Source organism: Mytilus galloprovincialis, chromosome 3 (genome assembly GCF_965363235.1).
Source record: "Mytilus galloprovincialis chromosome 3, xbMytGall1.hap1.1, whole genome shotgun sequence".
Taxonomy (NCBI): domain Eukaryota; kingdom Metazoa; phylum Mollusca; class Bivalvia; order Mytilida; family Mytilidae; genus Mytilus; species Mytilus galloprovincialis.
In genome coordinates this window covers 29,299,218-29,322,558 of record NC_134840.1, presented here as the reverse complement: position 1 = coordinate 29,322,558, position 23,341 = coordinate 29,299,218, and the positions used below count along the sequence as shown (strand labels likewise).

The window sequence follows — 23,341 nt, the reverse complement described above, 5'->3', positions numbered from 1 at the left end:
TCATCTGACCTTGACCTCATTTTCATGGTTCAGTGGTTATAGTTAAGTTTTTGTGTTTTGGTCTGTTTTTCTCATACTTAATGCAATAGGTTTACTATATTTGTTGTATGGAATGATTGTAAGGTGTACATGTCTAGGGGCAGATGTCATCTGACCTTGACCTCATTTTCATGGTTCAGTGGTCAAAGTTAAGTTTTTGAGTTTTGGTCTTTTTATCTAATACTATATGTCATAGGTCAACTATATTTGGTGTATGGAAATATTTTGATCTATATGTCAGTTGTGCAGGTTTTATTTGACCTTGACCTGGTTTTCACGGTTCATTGCTCAGTGTTAAGTTTTTGTGTTTTGGTCTATTTTCTTAAACTATAAGCAATAGGTCAACTATATTTGTTTTATGGAAGCATTGTTAGCTGTACATGTCTGCCTGGCATATGGTTCAACTGACCTTGACCTCATTTTCATGGTTCGTGTTAAGTTTATGTGACAGTCATAATAAAGCTTTATATTTAGGAGTATTAACATAATATCAATGATTAGTAAAGATTGCGAGACATTTCAGTGTGTGCACTCTTGTTCATGTAAAATGATGATAATACCCAAAGGTTGATATTTAACAATATTTATTTCAAGAAAACAGTTATATTGCAATCCACAAATTTAACCTCCATGGGATAATTTGTGAATTAAATCTATGTAAATAACAACTCACAAAAGTGTCCAATGTTCACAATTACAGTTTTTATATTTTGCATTACTTAAGAGTGTTAAAGTTTTGCAACGATGAATATGCAATTAAATTTTGCATGTTCTTCTGTGTCGACTACTTTCATAGAAAGTAATAAGTTTTCTTCTTTTACAGACTACAGCATCGCCCACCAAGAATTTGTTTGGAAAGTCATTTGACAGCCAGAGTTTGTTCATGGATGATGCAAGCTCTTCAGAAAATCATGACAACTCAGATGAAGAAGCTGATTATTATTTCTCTGACATGGAGAATTGATTATAAACAGGATTCATTTTTTACCCATACACTTTTACTTCACCATACAATGATTTTATTTTTGTCCTGGCGTTTATATTAGATTTTATTCAGATTTATCAACCGCTGTATTTATCTTGCATTCATTTTCTTTTATAGATCTCAGTTGTGTCCGGCATCCCCAGCCTTAGTCAGTTATTCTACAGTAGCATCAACTGTAATAAGTTTTTATTCAAGATGTAATAATTATTGACCATTGATATTTTTATGGTCATGCATTAGCATCAGTAGACTTCAAAGATGATTTGAGGCTTCGCCGCCTTAATAATGTTTCTGCAATTTTTTTAATTTTTTTACATCATTTAAATGTTTAATTTCCTGATTAAGTGTGTTTATAGTGTGTTGCTTATACCAGACTTTTAATATTGGTATGGTGTTGTAGTCCTTTATTTTAGCTTCAAAGAGAATGTGTGGTTTGTGTCAGTATCTTTTAAAGTTTTACATTGTTCAAATGTAAAGTCGGATTAAGTGTATGTCTTCTGATAATATTTGTTTTGTTGTTGCATTTGAACTTGAGCATTTAAGTTCCACAAGTAGTATAGTAGGCCCCACACATTTATTGACTTTTGCGTTTTTCATTTCTTTAATCATCAGATTAGTTGTGTTCCACCTAATTTGAAATTAGTACATTACTCTGGCAAGTTGAAAGCATCATAGCCAAGTATACAATTCTATCACACTGGATTCATATTACTTTAATCTTGTCCTCATTTTCATGGTTCATTGATTAAAGCTATGTTTTTACGGTGAGATATCATTTTTGGGGTTCATTTATAATGTTAAGTTGGTGTGGTATCTGTTGTAAACCTTGATGTCAAAGACTCATGAAAATAAATCAACCGTAATCAGTTATGCAGGCAAGATTTTTCAGCATGTACACTTTTGTTTTAATTTGGTTTCTGTAAAAAGTCTTATAATTTAATTTTAAGAATGATTCCTTTTTATATACAGTAAACAGGTGTCTTGTTCATTAATTTTACAATGAATTTATTGTCATTCTTTATTGTTATTCTATAATTGTTACATGTACAGTGTAAAGAATCAACTTTTATATGTATATAGTGTAATTTAAAACTAATGTAAAAATTGTGGACTTTAAAATTGAATAATATCTACTTATATGTATAATGCAATATTGTATGATACAATCATACATGAAAATCTCATTCAAAGACCTTAAATTATATCTCCACTCTAGGAGTGTGGGCTGTTTGCTTTCAGCTTGTTCATCTGTAAGTTCATCTGTAAGTTTGTTCATTCAAAAATGTTTTAATCACATTTTCTCAGGTCCTACAGTGGCTTTATATTTGATGGGCAGCTAAAAAGTGATTAGTGTAACATGATAGCACCTGTCAGGTCTGTAAGACACACTATTCCTGTTTGACAATACTTTAAATTTTTAATTATGTTAAGTTAATTTTAATCTTTTTTTATCACACTTTTGACATGTACAAGTGAACAAAATTACTTCCTGTTAAATCAGCAGCTTGACAGTGATAAGTAAGTACAATAATATTGCCATGGGAGGCCTGTACTATAAAGGAAGAAGAAGATATAAAGTGTTAACACTTTTCTGATCTGCCAGAAACCCACTTTTTGTTTGGTAATTTTTTGAATTGATGTGATTGAATGGAGAAATTGTTCACCATGACACCATCCTTTTAGTCACATTAGATTTTTTCAATTTTTAAGTATTAGATGAAAATTCAAGTTTTGGGTAAGATATTTTTCATTGAAAAGGAACATATATTTGCATCATTGTATTTCATTTTATGGGGGGAGCCTCTGTCATGTTTTAGTGAATTTGGAAATTTTTTAATTTTCACATTATTTGAAATGGGCATGTTATTTTAAGTTCTTGGGAGTTGAGTACGAGACATTTGATATTTGGACTCTTTTTTTCAATCATTGCACATTTATTCAACTGTTTCAAATTTTGTACTATGAGGCCTTTTATAGCTCTCTATGTGGATTTTGCTGATTATTGCCGATAGTTGCTTACATCTTCATTATTTGGACTCTGGTTAATTGTTGTCTCTTTGCCACTCATACCATAACTCCTTACTATAAAATTGTATTGTTAAATAATATTTTCTGATAATAATTAGATTTATCATGTGCTGCTTAGCATCTATATTATCTTAACTAATATTGCCAGTGTTATAGCTAGCCAATTTCATATGAGGGTGGTAAAGGGTTATTTTCGTGCAACGTGATCGACGTTTTTTATTTCACGTTCAACGTGTTTTTACTTTTTTATTTGACGTTCAGTCGTGCAAGAAGGGTGCCTCGTTCGACGTGTTCTGCTTATTCAATTTTACGTGCATCGTGATTTTCAAAGTCTTATTTTGCGTGCTTGGTATTTTTCAAATAAAATTCAAGCACTTGGCAGGGATCGTCAAGAAATACTTTTTTAAAAGCCGTAAACCAAATAAATGTGTATACTAAATCGGGAATATCAAGTAAAACAAAGAATTAATATATACAAGAAGACAGTGACTCAGTCACAAAAGGTTCAAATAAAAGTATTTATTTTTCGTGCAACGTTCATTACAGAAATTATTTCACGTTCAACGTGAAATTTTGTCTTATTTCACGTTTTTTTCGTGCAAGCACCCCCCCTTTACCACCCTCTCATATGTTTTAAGTACAAATGTACAATGTATTGGAAGAATTAGTGACCATAAAGTTATTAAAAGATGCTCTAGAAGGAAATTTGAAAGAAAATTCTCAGATGAGTGATTTTACTTCGTTGTTAAGGTTTTTTTATTATTATTTTAGAAATCAATTAAATGTAATAGCTTAACAATTTTAGGAAACATGTCATCTGGTGAAAGACTGCTTTTTAATAAAGCTTAAAACAATTGCTTTTACATTATTTGATCAAATTAATTATACTGTATCATCCAATCATTGTATGAAATAGCTGTAATAATTTACCACAAAATGACTTGTGTAAGGTGCGGATCAAGAGCTTGAAGCGGGGGGGGGGGGGGGTTTGTGAGAAATGTTTTTGAACACCATATGTTTTTCAATAAATGGCACACTTTTTGTTCATCCGGCATATGGCTACTCTAAATAAACTTTTGATTAGTTTAATTATTTAATTACAGTTCGTATCTACCTGTTTTGCAATTGCTGTATCACCCATTGCATCTATTCCTCTTGCCGCATCTTATCATGTGTGTTGGTAAAGTTTTGTGATCTTAATAAGGCTGTTTTGTGGTATTTTTTTGTTTGTTTGTGAGATTAACATTCACCATTTGCTTTACCCAATTCTGTATGTGTTTTTTTAACAAACTGTCTAGGGTTGTCGTCAGTAACGAACAAAATGCAAAATTTCCAATAAATTTTGTCAAGTGAAGTTGAATAGACAACGCATGGGAAATAGTGCAGCCACATATATCAGAGGCATCTTTTTAACCCGTACATTTCACGTTTATGAAAAGGAAAAGAACTAGGTGGATTCCAGTATTCATTTAGAATGCTATACATTTGAGCACAAGGTACAGATGTGGAAATAAAGTTTGCAATATCCTTAGGTTCAGCAAGTGTCATTTTCTAAAAAAAATAATCTTATATATGATAAGGTGAAAAAGTATTTTTCTTAAAATCAAGCTAACAAAAAATGTTTTAATCATAAAACCAACAAAGTAATAAAATATAAGGATACCTGCCTTTGATTGTCTTAATTAAATCCTTTGATCCTCATATTATCAAGTTACCCTCAGGCCAATGTAGTTATCGGCGTTTTGCATTTGCGCTGATCTGCATTTCATTTGCGCTGATTTTTTTTTTCATTTGCACGGATCTTTTTACAGGTAAATTACAGGTGAAAAGAAATAAGAATATGTGGTATGAGTGCCAATGAGACAACTCTCTATCCCAGTCATGTTATTTATCATTTATCAACCTCTTCCGTTAGCCAGTTGTACAAATGTTATGAATTGTCAAGCATAACGTGTATATAACTGTTGTCCTCAGCTCACCACGGGGAGGTGGAAGTAGGGTTTCGAGCAGGATAAATCAATATAAAAGCTATATATTTACATTCTTTAAAATCAAGAAGTAAAAACCTAATATAAAAGCACTCTGTTAATGCTAAAACAAGGAATAGTGAATCTATTTACAGCATTAAAATCCATAAAAACAGACTACATTCAAATCATAAATCTGTTCTTGTCGAGTGTTCATAGGCAACACATCTAATATATTCCTTGCTTGTGATTTCGTCTCTTCTATATTTGGCATAATTGTCGATAACGAGGTCTATCTTTTCTTTGTCTGGCTTACGTACTGATGCAGGCATTTCTAGACATTTATAAAAACATATAAGTTGGGGTGCAGCTGCTAAGAAGTGAGATGGATAGCGTTTCATTGTGCATGTATATGTACTTAGTCTGTAGGCTAAGAAAGAAAGACATTTGTCATCAGAAGGAGCGTCAGACATATTGTCAAACGTGATACAGTCATCGATTTCATTTTGGGGAAGGAATGGTTACCCGAAAAAATGGGATAGCCATTTACCAATGTTGCTTAATTTGTCTTTATACTCTGTGCTCAGCCCATGTTAAAGTATTTACTTACCTGTAACTTACCTGTAAATCCAATTAGGAAAAAATAAAATCAGCGCAAATGAAAGAGAGAAAAATTTCAAAATCGGCGCAAATGTCATACCCTCGTAATTATGACACGTGTATATTTAAAGGAGTGCAGCGACAATGTGTCACCCTATTCAGTGCTAGATATTCAATTTATAGTAAAGATAACATTAAAACAAGATATGGTTAATACTAAAATTATTTTAAGATTTTCAAGCGGGGGGGGGGGGGTTTGCGAACCCCCCTAAATCCGCTAGTGTGTGTGTAGGAAAAATAATATCTTTGGTAAGCTTGCTTGCTAGCTTAACCATGAAATCATTATTAGTTAAGGTGCCACCTTTCCTTGGGTGGTGGCAAAAATTATTGTTAAGTAGAGAACTGAAAATATAGTTCAAGCATGTTAGAGGTGTGTTTGATTTGTCTATTTCAATACAATGCCATTTTTACAATAGCATGGTAGGAGGAAAATCTTAAAGATTTGAGGCCACCAATTTTATTTTTACGCATGCTGTAGTACTCTCTTATAAAAATACACATCAAAATCAAAGATTATTATACCGTTATTATATATAATAAGGTATTGAAAAGTTTTTTTTAATCCATTAAATCATATTGTAATTTAGAATTACACATGTAAACAATCTATATATAAATGAACAGAAGTAATAGATTAAAATCAAACACAACTTTAACTTGAAATAATATTTTTTTAACAAACTTTTAAAACTGATTTCACAATATTTATATATTGTTTCTACTTTTGATTGATTATGTGCTTAACAATTGATTCCGCCCAAAAGAAGGTGGTACCTTGGCTTATAATGATTTCACAGTTCATCTAGCAAGCAAGCTAGTCAAATATATTACCTTTACCTACACACTCGAGTCATTTTGCTCTAATCGTATAATGTAAGTAGTCATAAGTTTGACCCTGACTGACAGATATCTTGGAAGGATAACTAGATACCTATTTCCTTGAAATGTCTTCAATTTTCATGAATCGCTCACCAGTGGATCCAAATTTGTACATTATGAATATAGATTAAATTTTTTATGGTTAAGGAGGTATATGTTTGACACATAACACTGCTGAATTGACCTTAGTTGTGGGTTGCATAGCTCAGACCAAATGAGAACGAAATAAAAGCTCTTGCAATGAATGATTATTATACAAGGTGGTGCTTAAAATGTTACACAACTGTTACTACTAGTAACATTTTTGTCTTCCTTATGAATTATTGTTTACATGAACTTCATTTGAACTTTGGTGGATGGTTGTCTCAATTGAGAAAAACGCTTAAAATATCTAGACCTTATTGCAACAACTAAAACGAAGTTCACTGTATTTTTGTTTACCTTAGGAAAATCGTATTCCTCAGGTTCTTTTAATGTTTATTGCTTTAGCATCAAGGTTGACTAGAATTTTCTGAATCCAGTCTGATGATTAACTTGAGAAATTTGTCCAAGGTACTAAACAATATCCTGGCAGTTTGAAGTGTTTGATATGTTCTGAATTGTGGAAAGAAAGAACCTGCAAGAAAAAATGATAATCAAATGTGCTTATAATGAGGGATCACATAGTCATAATCAAATTATATTTACAGAAAAGAGAATAGATAACTTATGCAGGTTGGCCAGCAGTCATGACTTTAGTTTCGAGAGTCACTAAGATGAGTGTCTGGCATACAAAATTATAATTCTGGTATCTATGACGAGTATATTAACCATTGGGTCAACACCACCGTTACCATGAATTACTATTGATATGGTCATTATTATAATATTACAAAACTTTGTATCTTTGGAATAACTGAGCGTTTCTACCTAAGGAATGGATAACCTTACCTGTGTCTCACAAAACCTTTCAAAATTTTGAGTCCTCAATGCTCTTTAACCTTTTTTTTTTATTTAGAGCGTCATTGACAAGTTTTTTGTGTACGAAATGTGTGTCTTGGTACATAATTTTAGTCCTTGTATCTATGTTGAGTTTATCCCATTCTCAAAGAATTGATTAAATTCACTACATTGCTTGCAGATGGTAAATGACAGTGTTGTTACCAATTTAACTACTCAGTCTCGAAGAGGAAGTAAAAAAAAACGGGGATCATGTGAGATAAACTGTTCCCAGAAAAAATAACCATACCAAATATATGCTTATTTGGAATATCAAACACCTGTTTCGTCTACATTAGATTATATCAGTGTTGCTCAAATCAACACACTTAAATAGCATTGCCCATTGCCTCGGCAGTTCTGTATGACTAGGAATTATAGACTGCTTTAATAAATAGCTACTTCATAGTACTACAGTGGGAGGGTAAAGAATTTCTTGGGTAAGCATTCTTAAAGGCCAAAAATGTCGTCCGAAACATAGAAATATAGCCAAATTCGATCAAATACGCATTGCATTGGGGAAACCTACTTTCCGACCCATTGCCTTGGTAGTTCTGTTTGGCTAGGGATAATAAACAGAACCCTAACGTAAAGCTATTACTTCAATGTTTCATACGACATTTCCGGTCTTTAGGAATGCCGAGGCAATGGGTTTGAACAAGTGGGTGACCCCAATGTGTATTTTATCAAATTTGATCATTTTTGTCGAGCCTTCGACTTTAGTCGAAAAAGCGAGACTAAGCGATCCTACATTCCGTCGTCGTCGGCGTCGTCGGCGTCCACAAATATTCACTCTGTGGTTAAAGTTTTTTAAATTTTAATAACTTTCTTAAACTATACTGAATTTCTACCAAACTTGGACAGAAGCTTGTTTATGATCATAAGAAAGTATCCAGAAGTAAATTTTGTAAAAATAAAATTCCATTTTTTCCGTATTTTACTTATAAATGGACTTAGTTTTTCTGCGAGGAAACATTACATTCACTCTGTGGTTAAAAGTTTTTAAAATTTTAATAACTTTCATAAACTATCCTTGATTTGTACCAAACTTGGACAGAAGCTTGTTTATGATCATAAGATAGTATCAAGAAGAAAATTTTGTAAAAATAAATTTCCACTTTTCCGTATTTTACTTATAAATGGACTTAGTTTTTTTGCCAGAAACAAAACATTAACTCTGTGGTTTAAGTTTTTTAAATTTTTATAATGTTCTTAAACTATCCTGGATTTCTACCAAACTTAGACAAAAGCTTGTTTCTGATCATAAGATATTATTCAGAAGTAAATTTTGTAAAAATAATCACTTTTTCCGTATTTTACTTATAAATGGACTTAGTTTTTCTTCCAGTTAAAATTACATACAGTCTGCAGTTAAAGTTTATAAAACATTTATTAGACTCATAAACTATCCTGGATTTTTTACCAAACTTGGAAGCTTCTTTCAATCAAAAGACAGTATCGAGAGGGAAATTTTTATTGATGTTTTTCCTCATTTTTGTTGAGTCTGCGCCGATTAACAGCAAAAGTAGGCGAGACACTGGGTTCCGTGGAACCCTTACGAATTTTTCTGTGTTATGGACGAAATTTTCGGCCGTTAACTTACGTTGTAGTACTACTCAGTATCTATTCATTAGGGCAGCGTCTATAATCCCTAGTCATACAAAACAGCCGAGGCAATGGGTTTGACAGTAGATGACCCAGTTTCAAATAGAAGTTCTATTGTCGGGTAAATCATGAAAAAAATTTTTTTTTACACTACATAAAAACTATATATTTTCAGTCGTTATTATGAGTTTTGAATCGCAAATGTGGGTTAAACATGCGTTCATACAAGGATTTGTGTAGTTAGACTATACAAATCCTTGGTTAATACAATTCACATCCTGTAGATAACACTTTTTTTTAATTATTTTTTTTTATTGTAACTACTAATTACAAAACCGTAAATATGAGTTAGAAATCTGCAAAGTAAATTTAGCATTTTATTAATAGGATATAAAAATCTTTGATTTTCTATACTATATAAATCTTGTTTTTAAACAAAAAAGTCAAAAACTATGATTTTATAGAAAAAGAAAATTGTCGCTCAAGCAAGATAGCTTTTTATAAAGAGAATTGCAGGATGAAAATTGCTGGATAGCTTGACACTAGTTCTTTATTGTGAATTTTTGGTATTTGATGTTTTCCTATTATTTTTTTCATGGGCTTGATATCTTTAATGAGTTTACATTCGATGTTACGCGAATTTGCTTTGGTCTAATTTTAACCAATTTTTAGAGAGGCATATATCCCTTTTCTTGATTTCATGTAGTTTTGAACAACAGTGTAGACTGAACATCAGAATTGAAGCGGAGTAAGGGGTCTAGCATTTCTTCGCATTCGGCTTTGTCATTAAATTGGGATCACTGAGATAAGAATCGTCGTGAACTTGCATGTTGACCTCCTTTTGGATCACTTTAGATTGCAAGTCATGAACATTTCAATCGTAAGATTTTTCTTTGTGAAAAGAGTCGCTGGTTCACCACTATCGGTACACGAGAAGCAGAGACTGAAGCATGATCCTAGGCAAAAGAAAGTGCGTATTCGATACAAATTAGTTTTCAATGAATGCAATGAGCACCTATGTCAGGTCAGCCTTAACGTTTTTACCGCTAGTAGTGCTATATTGCATGGCATTGTCACCCGCGTGATTATGATCAAATAAGAATCTTCGCCTTGTTCAGAAAAAATATCGGCAGACTAGTGTATATATGTTATACAGTGGCGGATCCAGAACTTTTCCTAAAGGGGGGGGGGGCGCTCCAGTCATGCTTCAGTGATTTCCTATATAATCAACCAAATTTTTCCCACGAAAGGGGTGCCCGGGCCCCCCTTGGATCAGCCTATGTTATAGTTATTGACCAAGCAAGTCGGTATATAGGATTTAATCTGCACGGCTCGTGTGACTCTAACCTATAATTCTTGTGTGTATATAGTCAATTTCTGCTTTTATTTTGACAACTTTTTTCATAAATGACATGTACTTATACATACAGGTGTAATAGGTCCTCATAATATTAAGATGCAATCTGGTGTGTCGTCTATTTGCGGTCATTTAAAAATCATTGTTACATATCATGTTTTGTAATACTAAACAAAGAATTTGAAATATAGAAATATTAAAGTACAAGCACATCCGGAAACCCTTGAAATTGGTCGCTCCCTGCTGATAATACTGTAATTAAGATATAATAAAATCGTATACACATTTGTACCAAACCTCATCCATTCGTCATCTGAAAACGAACATATATAATGTACACTTGGCCCTCAGGTGAGGTTTTCAAATTCTGACACATGTCCTGTCTTCCTGTTCCATACATGTATGAGTGAAATGTCGTGTGAATAATTTTTCGAATTCTGTTGGGAATTTTAGACATTTCTTAAAAATATTTCAATTCTATAGATTGAGAGGAAAAGTACTTTTCTAGTTACAAACAGCTAGTATTATCTATATCTGTATGTTGTACTATTATTTACATTCAAGGTAAGACCTTGATTTATTATAAGTATGATACAAACTAAGTAATAAATGTGTTTAGCTCTTTATTTATAATAACATACAAATTAGGCTCTGCAAAAGGATTGCTTTCATACAAAGCTAGGATTTGGAAACGTCACGAAATATCATTCTAATATTCATCCGTCTACCTGCGATTTGTTTCCTTTATGGTGACTTGAATAACACCGGTATCACTCAGATTACAATTCTACCTTGACAGGTAAGTTTGTATTTAGCCTATAAAATACTTATTTAGCCTTGAGAATTGAAAGGTCAGTTTATCCCATTCATACAATAGAAGTTTACCTATAAGGGTCAGAATGGGGTTTACAGAATAGAAAATAAATGTAATAGCAACAAAAAATAGAGAATAGAGAAAATGAACAACAAAATAAAGAATAAAGAATAATGCGGTGCAAAAGTATAAAGAATAAATGTGCAAAATAAAAAGGAAACTTAGGTAACTGTAATGCAATACCGATAATATAATGATCAATGTGCATAATTGATAAATAATCTTGTAACAGAAAGACTATATAGTAAAATCATTTTCATGAAAATTTGCTTTACAGAATGAGAGTTATTTTTAAGGCCATTAAAAGAAAAATGCCCTAAAAATTTAAAGAATACAGATATTAAAAAACCCATGCAGGTCCTCATGTCATTTACATTGTCAAAATATAGGACACATCTAGTCAAACTGGTTTTAAACTAGACATCTAGTCAAACTGGTTTTAAACTAGACATCTAGTCAAACTGGTTTGATATAACTGACTGTTTATTGCCCTAGATGTCTATTTCACAGTGACCTTATGTGTTTGTGCTAAGAGTACATTGTACTGTCAAATACATTGATTTTCTATTGGGACATGACCTACATTGTAAACATGCAAAATAGTGGCTTGAGATTTCAACTGATATTAGTATAATAAATTAAAATTTGGAATATTATATCCTGGTTGATGATGTTTTTTTTTTTTTGGGACCAAGATGTTTTCTTCATTCTTGTTCACATTATGATTATTTTAACCTTCAACATTGTTCAATGCACATTTAAAGATAGAAAAATTTCAGCTCTCGTTTAAAATATTTTGCAACTTAATAATAATCTGTCAGATTTGGTGTAAACAAAAAACAAGACCCTGCAAGCATAGTCTATTTCTATAACAGTCAAGCAGATAGTTTTTTTTACATCTGAAAAAAAACTACCATGTAAAGAAATATGCAATTAAAAGGCCTAAAATAACCCCTAAAATTCAACATTAACAGATTTTTAACAATTAAATCAAGATGCACAAAGTTTTAAGTATTGGTCAGAATATAGGGTTCTTTTGTACTTTAACAATATCACAATAACAATAAAGTGACCTTAATTTTGGACAAGGTAAATGGCATGAAGCCAAATTTATCAACCTCTATTGTATGAATGGGAAACTGACCTTTCAATTCTCAAGGCTAAATAAGTATTTTATAGGCTAAATACAAACTTACCTGTCAAGGTAGAATTGTAATCTGAGTGATACCGGTGTTATTCAAGTCACCATAACAATACACAACAATGCATTTATCTCTAGATTTTTTTTCCCGAAATGAAGTTTTTAACGGATATTCGTAGCAAAGGCGATGCACGTGAAAAATAAAACAATCCGTACACTTGAATTGTCCCTAATCTACCCCCCCCCCCCAAAAAAAATAATAATCCAAAAGACCTTGGAAGAAAAGAGGGCCCTCATGGGGTTTTTGATTATGTGATTACTTGGCCATTTTTTTAATGATTATTTGATTATTAAGCCAAATATTTCATGATTATTTGATTACCTAGGACTGTATTTTTAGTTTATGATTATTTGATTACTAAAGATAAGCAAATATTTAATGATTATGTGATTATATTGGCAAAAAAATGGTGATTATGTGATTACTAGGACCCCCCCATGAGGGGCCTCAGAAAAGCAACATATATGTTCCTTGAGGCTGGTGATTCTGTTATTATGCAGTCTATGTTTTAACTAATTTATCTGTACGGCTTTATAAAATAATAATAATCATTTTACTTCTATTTGGCTGGAATGTTAGTTGTTTGTCGGTTCACAGGACCCGTCAAACGCGAGCTCATTATACTTATCTGTAACGGTCTTAATAATATAATAGTAGCCGGTCTTGGCGGTTGAACAAACCTTTCTTTATTAGAAAATGATATGCGAACGTTCTTCATCACATACTTTACACGAATTATACTGTTGTTCGAATTATACTGTAACGACGTGCACCAGGTACACTTCCAAGGATGTGACATCATGCACCAAATTATAACTGTCATTCCTCTTATACGTTGTTAGAATTAAAGACACTTTAGATTCATAAGTACAACAAGGATTTATATGGTACGACCGGAGACATATCTATCAATTGTGGACTTGGTTTTCCCGTTTGAATGGTTTTACACTAGTAATTTTGGGGCCCTTTATAGCTTGCGGTTCGGTGTGAGCCAAGGAGAGTTGTCTCATTGGAACTCATACCACATCTGCCTATATCTAATTATGGCGAGAGCAATACGTTTTATATGGACTCCCGTGTCCAGATGATATTGACCGAGGACGAAGCCCGAGTGTCATTATCTAACAAGTCCATATATAATGTATTGAACTTGATGAGTAACATCTTAATTTATATATTACATATCTAAATAAAGTATTAAAATATGGCTTTATTAAGAATTGCTGTATATAAAACCATGGAGTATATAAACACAAATCGGAGACAAGATGTCAACAACAATCTCATATAATTATGTTTAAATGATCTTGTAGAGTATTTTCTCCATTGTATCAGACATATAATATGTCTCTGATTGTATCTTAAATTTAAAAAAAAATGTTGACGTTTCTCACTTTATATATAATTGCAAAATTTTGGATAACTGACATTAAGGAGTCATTAAGGTCACAGTGGCGGATCCAGAGGGGGTTCTGCCCCTGGAGGTTGGAACCCATCCCCCTTTTTGGAAGATCAATGTATGTGAATAGGGACGTATAGTTGGAACACCCTTTATCCTGGGTTGGGACCCCCTTTTCAACTGGCCGAATCCGCCCCTGAAGGATTTGTTTTTTTAGTTGACGAAGATCGATGAATGTTTAGAAAAAAAAATCTTCCAATTTCCGACGGGTTATATCATATCAGGTCCAGACAAGTTCCATAAATAATCAGCTTCATCAACTTCCGGTACCAATGTTCAAATTTATTTTTTTGTTTTTGTTTGTAAATGAAACGAAAAAATGCAAAACAAATAGTACATTTAAAACTTGGGATTAATAGATATCAGACCCAGTTAAATCGGATACGGTAAGATTAGGCTCAATAAGTGTCTTGATTCAGTTTTAGATAGCTGTCAATTATTCAGTTTCAGGATAATTTTGGCTCGATGGCGATGCGGACCTTCGAAATTTATTCACGACAATCCTTTTTAATTCATTATTAATCGACCATTTTGATAATGTTCTTTGTAATGTCTGATGTTAGGTATAACAAATGAAATGGACAAAACATAAAAGTACAGACAATCTGTGAAGTCGGGAAAGATTACGTTACGACCATTTATAAAACTTTAAAAAAAAAAGGGGGGGTATGATTTTTCTTAAAAAAAAGTTCTGATCCTCAATTTGATGAAAAAATTGTTCTGAATGCTCTTTCCCCCAATACCTTAAAGTATTAAATTTTGAAAAAAAATAATTTGATTGATAACGTCGAAAATTTCCCCCAAAAAATTCTGATTCTGACAGAAAAATACCATACCCCCTTGAAGTAGTCCTAGCAAGTACTTGATATCTATAAGTTAAATACATTGTGTAATGTGTATTTCAGGATGATCAGTGAGATAAAAAAAACAAACTTTTATGGGCCTTTACATGTATTTATCACTAGCAATGCAGAAGACTCACCTTTTGTTGTGTTGACGTCTATCTATTGTTCATTGTCATGATTTTGGGGTTAATTGTTTTTTAGTAAGGCTAGGTTATATTAAATTTCATCACCTAAACTTAATTGTTAATCATCAGCCAATGCATTCGATCTGTTAACAGTCTTCACCACGAGTGGCAGCCCAGGCTGGTAAAATTGCTCTCGGCCTGTATAAATCAGATCTACAGGCCAACAGAATCTAACTAAAAATTTTCAAAAATTGAGCTGCGGGCCTGTAGATTTAGCAGTTCAGTGTGAAGACTGTGTTAATCGTCACATGAAATGTATGTTGTCTATAATATAATGAATTAGTAGTTAGTCATGTATGTCAAAACTTGCACAGAGGACTTACGTCATAAACACCAGAAACTCGTTTCATATGATGTTAAATTGTGAACTCTGATTTGACTTCAGAGGAGTTAAATAACCATAGATACATTTTGTAGGAAGATGTGGTGTGAGTGCCAATGAGACAACTCTCCATCCAAATAACAATTTAAAAAAAGTAAACCATTAAAGGTCAATGTACGGCCATCAACACAGAGCCTTGGCTCACACCCAACAACAAGCTATAAAGGGCCCCAAAATTACTAGTGTAAAACCATTCAAACGGGAAAACCAACGGTCTAATCTATATAAAATTAAAAAAAACAAGAAACGAGAAACACGTATAAATTACATAAATAAACGACAACTACTGTACATCAGATTCCTGACTTAGGACAGGTGCAAACATTTGTTTATTTCACATGTGAAATTATCAGATTTTTTTTCACTGGGAGATCTATGTCATGTATGTTATTCATTGCAACCAATGTAATGAAACTTAGTATTCAGAAAACTAACAACTTATTCGTGTTATTTATGTGAATTGTTATAGGTTCCATAAATAGTCATGATAATGAGAGTTGGAATTATTATTAACTTTTTATTTTTATTTTAGTATAATAATTAACCAGCCTTCTGCAGGTTTATTATTATCATTTAAATTAATGTGGATTCATTATTATTTGTTGGATACCAATTTTGGTGGATTTCCTGGCTGGGTACAGGTGAACACCGAAATTAAATGTTCAATGAATCACACATTTTCTATAGGCTTTTATGCAGACTTTGGCAAAACCATGAAAATAGATATCCTTAAACATGAAAGTTTTCCTTTATCCACGTTAATTATTATTGGTACCAATGAAAATAGATAATTCCACAGTAGATATCAATATTTAATTCTCATAAGTTGTTAAACCTATATCTTCCTTTTATGGGTGGATGTTAACTCTAGAAAAGTCCATGTTTTATTGTTGAAGTCTACTGGTAATAAATGTATCAAAATGACTTCAAATTAAAATAAATAAATACAGTATTGTTTCATGATGCTCGGTAAGCCAATCAAATAATTGTTTTTTTGTGTCATGTGCAATGTGATACAGAATTTTTTTCTTTAATTATGCAAGAAATAGATAACAGACTACATACATGTACATGACATATTTGATATGAAAAAATGTTTGTAGGTTGGAGAAGATTTGAATAGATATATTGATATTTAGGTGACAATTGAACTTAAATTTAAAAAAAAAGTTTTTTAAAATTTATTTGTATTGTCAACGTATATTTGTTCCGACTAACAGAAGTTCCACTGTCTGGAAACTTTGTTATGAACAAAGTCATAATACCTATTCCTGTTGGAACAAATATTCTATACTATTTATTCATTAGGATCATTTACTGTAATATTTATTCCTGTGGAAATAATATTCCAGAATAATTTTTCCTTTTGGAACTTATGAAGGAACTTATATTCTGTGACACATGTGTAAAGGGAGCACTCATTATATTTATTCCAATGTTTTTTTTGAAAATACTTGAGTGTCGTGACAAATGACTCTTGTAAGACTTACCATGCTTACCTCTCCTCTATCATGTTTATATAATTACATTCTCTTTTTTAACTTCACGTTTAAACCACAAGATTTAGGAAGATGTAGGCTCATGTTAGTTCAAATATAAGTAAAGGATTAATTTGTCTAATTTGACATATGGTGAACTGATGCTGTGTTGATAGTTCTGGATTAAATGATACATATCTTTTTAATCTGCTATAGTGAATACAGATTAATTTAAGGCAGGAAGTTGAAATGGACAAACGTATCTGAAAATCATTAAAATATACTAGTATTATATATAAGTAGTGGATTTGCATTGATATAATAAAGTGAGTACTTTTCGTTTAGAATCATTTACATTTGAACACAGCGAGGTCTGACGCTGGTTGAACTGTTTGCACATCTTTCATTGAAAGGGATAGAGTTTCTTATACAGTACAGTTCAAGAGTACCAACTCTCCCACACCCTACACCGAGGAAAATGTCGGAGCCACTCCGACAAACTCCGATATTCCTCCCAAAATGTTGGGAGGAATTTGGGAGTAATCTCTCCCAAAATCAGGTAAATGTTTATTGTGATAACGAGCTCACTCTCTACACCGAGGAATTAATTGCCCTTATCCTACTTTGATCTATACCGGCACAAGACTGAATGGGTAATTGGATTACCTGACAGGTAAAGGTTGAAGTAATAAAGAGTTATATTTCCGGTCTACTGTACCAGTTTAAGTGTCAAACAGGTGTATAATTTTAAATATCTTTTATACTAATTAAATTTCATTTGTGGTAATAAAAACTAAAGTCAAAATATTTTCGTATTTTTTGTTAGCCCATCTAAAAATATCTTAACCTTAATGTACTTGCTTTAAAAAAAAAAACGATTATAAAATATAGCGGAATAGGTGAAAAACAAAATATTCTACTCAAAGTTAAAGTCTTTATTTAAAAATTATAAGTCTAAAAGTTTTTATATGCAAGTAAAAAGGAAAATTTATTCACCATTCATTAGACAAAATGATTGCCCCGTATTAATTGTGTAAATCTACGGCATTTTCTTTTTACGATTATCTAATTGCTGGAATGAATAAAAGATTTAAAAGCAAAATGTTGTTGTTAATTCTTTCAATTGTATTTAAGTTTTATAAAAAATGAAAACTACTTAATTTTGACCTCGATGTCTTCACCAGTAAATTAATATTTTATTTACGAAATGAGCATACTTGTGTAAAAATAACCGGAAACTTTCGCTAAATTAATCTGAGCAGTTAAATAAAATTACGTGTTTGAAAGTTTTGTATATTCAAGTAAAAAGGAAAATATTATTCACCATTCGTTATGCTTAACAATTACGGCATTTTCGTTTTACGATTTGTTGGCAGTACAGCAGAATAATAATACATTTCCGTTACAACAGGAATACTTCCAGCTGCATTAATTCGTCTTTGTTTAATATTAACTTTCGCACAATGAATGTAAATTTGTGTATTTTCAACAAAAGATTTTAAAAACAATTATTTGCCGTGCGAAGACAATTCCACGATACACATCTCAGTTATCAACAGTTTGGGTTGAACTTGAACTTGACTTACTTAACAATGTTAAATGCTAAAAATAGTTAACATCAATGTTATCCACAGCACGAGTTTTTTAAAGGGCGGGAAAAAATATCGCGTACTAGTAAACTCAGGTGACCTTTCTGGCCGACCGTGGGAAAGTCTATTCAAGGTTTCTAAAGTTGCAGAACGACATTTTTGTGCAATCGTATTGAGGCTCCAGAAGGTCCTTTTACAATTGATTTATCGGGAAAATATAATTCTTATCCGAATAAACGTGAACACATTTTTAACTATTTGAATTTTAATGTTTTATCTTTCAAAAAAGAAAGTACATTAGTTATATGTCCATGGTCAATAATATAGATTTACAGTTGGTGATGTACTAATTGAAATTATGATGGAAATTGTCCGGGGTGACTGATTGTATTCAAATGACAATAATCATGATAATACGATAAAGAAATGCCAATTGTAGGCGGTTGGGAAATTTTGAAAATAAAATGAAGACTGATTTAACTGGAATAGAATATTATGATGGGCAATTATGAGGTTTGATAAATTTTATTAATAATTAAAGGATTAGTGACCTATCGGATAGCGATAAGCGGATTACTTATCATCACAACTTTTAACATCTTTTGTAAACGTAAAATGATTGAGCGTCATAAACTTGTCAAACACCGGTAGAATTATAGTACATTTATAATATAATTAATGTGAAAATATTTTTCACTTTCCAAATTCAAATGACGAAATTGATATAAATACTTTCGTCAATTTGAAAACCGTTCCGTAAAATGCGAAAATGACGAGCACTATCAATATCACTTGAAATTATTTCCTTTGTCAACAGAGTTGTCATTTAACAGTTTCTGTTCGTAATTTGAATTATGCAAGTCTGTATAAATGTACCGAGGTGGTGAAACATCATATTTTACATTGCTCAATAAATTAAGTTTACTTGATGATCCGATGAATCGGGTTACCGAAAAAAAACCATGATTTTATTAGCCAGTTGAATTTTTAATAATGAACAATTAATGCGCTGATATTGCTTATTGAATAAGTTATAAAAGAAACTAATTGTGGCAAAATCGTCCTTGCTGAAAGAACACAATGTATGACCTGACCGGACTGTAATAGAAACACAAAATAACAATTTTCTTCATACTTTTTCGTATGTACGTTCTATTTTAAAGATAACGGCATAAGACACAAATATAAAAGATAATAATTATCTTATTCTAAATGATATTGTCACATCTTTATCTGTCAAAGAAAGGAAAACATTTGTTCAATTTATAATACCGTGATTTTAAAGCACACCTGTGCAACCAAGATCGATTAAATGTTCAAAGGTAAATTATCTGGGTAATCCAATTATGTTGTCACGCGTCGTTAATTTGAAGTACATCCGATGAGCAATAAACCAATTAACAGCCACGCGGTGTTGGGAGAGAATCTTTGGAGGATTTTAGGAGTGAAATCCGCGGTACTCGGTGTGATTCCGAGAAACACGGAAATCGGAGAAAAAAGTTATCGAATCGATATTTTTGAACAGTACTGTATCATGTATATAAAATAAGACATGGAATAAGTTTCTGAAGTGTTTCAGTTGACTATTGTATATATTGTAAAGTGAAAGTTGCTATATTTTAGTAATATAACTGCTTAAAACAAGGAATTGTTTGAATCTGAAATCATTTTGAATTCTGGAAATTTGATAATTTAAGAAATGTATGATAAAAACTAACCCAACTTTGGAAGGTTTGCCATGGGTAAGTTCATGCTTTGGAAGGTTTGCCATGGGTAAGTTCATGCTTTGGAAGGTTTGCCATGGGTAAGTTCATGCTACTTTCATTGATACTTTAGTATGAATTACCTACCCCCCTTTGCCTTACCCTTCTCTGACGGAACTTTATATATATATATGTATAGATTTGTTTGAGTTGTTTTGAATAACTTAAAATTGACAAACTTTCAAATATTTGTCAAAGGATTGTATTATTTTTCATTCTCAGTTATTAAATATTTACATTTATGTTTTGTCTGATGTTGTTTTGATTTGACGAAATTAGAAAATCGCAACAATTTTCCACACAATTTGATAATTTTGCTGATATTAATGTAAACACAAGCCATGCTAAAATAAATTGATTATATATTCAATTTATTGTGTGAGATATACTGAAAACCTTAATAGCACACTGGTTATAAAGAATTTTATTAATCTAATCAAGAACCCATAAAGGGCATCATATATATATAAGTATTTACAATGCATTAATATTTTGATTTAATGATTTAACCCAAACAGAATTTTTTCTAGAGATTATTTTCATATAATTTCAATCTTAAAAAAATGATTGTTGTAAATTTTCCAAATTGTTGGTAGCATATTAGGGGAATGTTGTGCAAATAAATTTTGTTATACCAGTTGTAATGTTATTTCATATTACAGTATTAAAGGGTACCTAAATAAAAAAAAACCACTGAAGCTCAAAATCAATTTAACTGAGACATTATTTATACCTCATACATGTCATAAACTAATGTCAAAATAACTTTAAGACACATTTCATAAACTCTATGCATAAATGTTCTGACTATCAACAATTGAATTTGTCCAATTTCATTGAAGATTTTCAAAAGAGTATCATAAATTGAGTTCATGAACAAGCCCCTAATATTAAGTCCATGTTTTCAGGTGCAAATTTATGTGAGAAAAAGTAACAAAACAAGTCTTTCAAATCTTCATGATCAGATGACCGTAAAAAAAAGGTTTAGTTTTTGTCTCAGAATAAATTGAATTATTGGGGTTCTTTGATATAGTATAATACGTACTAAATCAAATCATGTATTTTGATTTTTTAAGTGTGGGCCCTGTTTTCAAAAGTTAATTTGATTTATGAGGTTCTTTGATATGCTTAATCTAACAATATGTATTTAGATTTTAGAAATTGAACCATAATTAGTAAATGTTAATTTTCAAATTTTCAAGTTCTTAGACCATATTCATTTTATGTCAGAAACTTATGCTGTGTCAAATATTTAATCACAATCCAAATTCAAAGCTATCAATCAGCTTGAATGTTGTGTCCATACTTTGAGTCTCAACTGTTCAGGGTTATACATCTGTGGTCATATCAAGCTGTACCCTGCAGAGAATTTTATTCTTTATGAGTTTGACATTTAAATCTCAAATAGGTCAAAGAATAGAGATTTGAAGGAAGTTGACAATCCTCTGGATTATAAACCATATTCCAGACTAGGAATCATAGCAGCATAGAGAGGTTAAAAAACTACTTTCTTTAAGAATAAAGTTTTTTGTAACATCCAGCTGCTGACAGCTGTTTGTTTACTTTATGTCTAGATTTTGTTTAGATAAACATCTGAGGAAGAAATAGGTATGATCACAAGTTTATACATTATGTATATATTAAGATGATTGAAATGTTCAAAATCATACTGGTGATTGAAATATTAATGTTATTACAGCATAATACCTAGGTAAAAGGTTATTGAGTATAGTTTGATCACTTTTTAACAGAATAATTTTCCAGGATGGAACCCCCCTTTTTTGGACGATCAATGCATTTGAATGGAGACATGTAGTTGGACCCCCCCCTTTGTACTGGGTTAGGAACCCCCCTTTTTAAAATGGCTGGATCTGCCCCTGCATCTGAAGTGGTACACTCTATATACAGTTATGGGAATTACGTCGTCAATGTGTAGGATCAGCACATAATGGCTTTCTTAATCTAAAACTGACCATTTGAGATAACATTTAAAAAAAGGGATATGGTATTTCAAAGTTTATTGACATATGATAGAGATGGTGAAAATGTTAGAAAATGATGTGATCATTTAATCATAATAGACTGTATTGATAGAATTATATTTTCATCAATCTTCTAACACTACTAGCTGTCAATGTTAAATTAAAGTGCTTTCTACAAGAAATGGATTAATTTAACCATGCATGGAATTAATTAATTGATAACAAGCTTTTCCTTATAATTGAAAACAGTTTGTTATTGTACATTTACTTATGTTTTGGTATGTAGAACAGGATTGGGTTTTTTAAAGAGTGTATTTTAAACACTTTGCACTCTCCATTGTATGATTGAATATATTCTATTTTTTACTGATTACCATATTTATATGAAGTCTGCAGCCTTTCTGAGAACCAGTTCTATATGTAAATTTTAGTTGTTGTGTATTTGTATTTTAAAGATTTGACGATTTAGTCATACCATTCACATCAATGAATCCAAATTATTGGATAACGGAAAAGTAGATATTCCTTGTACAATAACCGATGCAGCTACATGGATGTTTTGTATTACAGGTGATGACTACAGACTTTTGTAATGGCTGTACAGAGTTAGTTGGACCGCCTCCCATACCACCACCAGAGTTCTTGCCACAGGATCAATGTCATGACATCATATCTACCTGCCAATTCTTGTCTAGTCAAAAATCTGTATGGTCCAATTTTTCAGGTAAGCAATTGTTTTTTCTTTGTAATCATCTTCAGATGAATTTTACTGTCCCACATCTATAGGGGCTTTAAGCCTTTTTGGTCTGTCAAACTTTAGTTCTTCCTTCAGTTCAAATGAATTGATATGAATAAGTCTGAAAGTAAAGACAAGTCTTTTCATTTTTTTTTCACAAAGGACTTCATGTTATTTACAAAAATATCTATAGTAATGCCTGCATCCCATGAGAGACTTTTCATATGAGTCATAGTTATGTTTTATGTTAATGTGTACATGTAATTGAAAAGCAACAATGATGAAGAATTTCAAGGCCATCAATTTTTGATTTGGCCTTCTGACTTAGGACTTACATGGTATGTAAGA

At 31.7% G+C, this 23,341-nt stretch overlaps 2 protein-coding genes across 18 annotated transcripts in view; both read left to right on the top strand.

Moving 5' to 3' along the window:
- LOC143067637 (uncharacterized) overlaps window positions 1-4,719 on the top strand; it is a 31,619-nt gene extending 26,900 nt beyond the window's left edge. For both annotated transcript variants that reach the window (XM_076241035.1, XM_076241034.1), the window contains exon 16: window positions 863-4,719. In XM_076241035.1, the coding sequence (XP_076097150.1) occupies window positions 863-1,003 (141 nt within the window). In that variant the 3' untranslated portion in view covers window positions 1,004-4,719. The remainder of the gene's footprint in view (window positions 1-862) is intronic.
- Window positions 4,720-5,468: 749 nt separating this feature from the next.
- Window positions 5,469-23,341, top strand: part of LOC143067639 (uncharacterized) — a 47,027-nt gene continuing 29,154 nt past the window's right edge. For 3 of the 16 annotated variants that reach the window (XM_076241036.1, XM_076241047.1, XM_076241046.1), the window contains exons 1-2: window positions 5,471-5,617; window positions 22,828-22,981. In XM_076241036.1, coding sequence (XP_076097151.1) covers window positions 5,537-5,617; window positions 22,828-22,981 — 235 coding nt within the window. In that variant the 5' untranslated portion in view covers window positions 5,471-5,536. The other 13 variants (XM_076241051.1, XM_076241049.1, XM_076241048.1 and 10 more) reach the window with 11 other exon arrangements.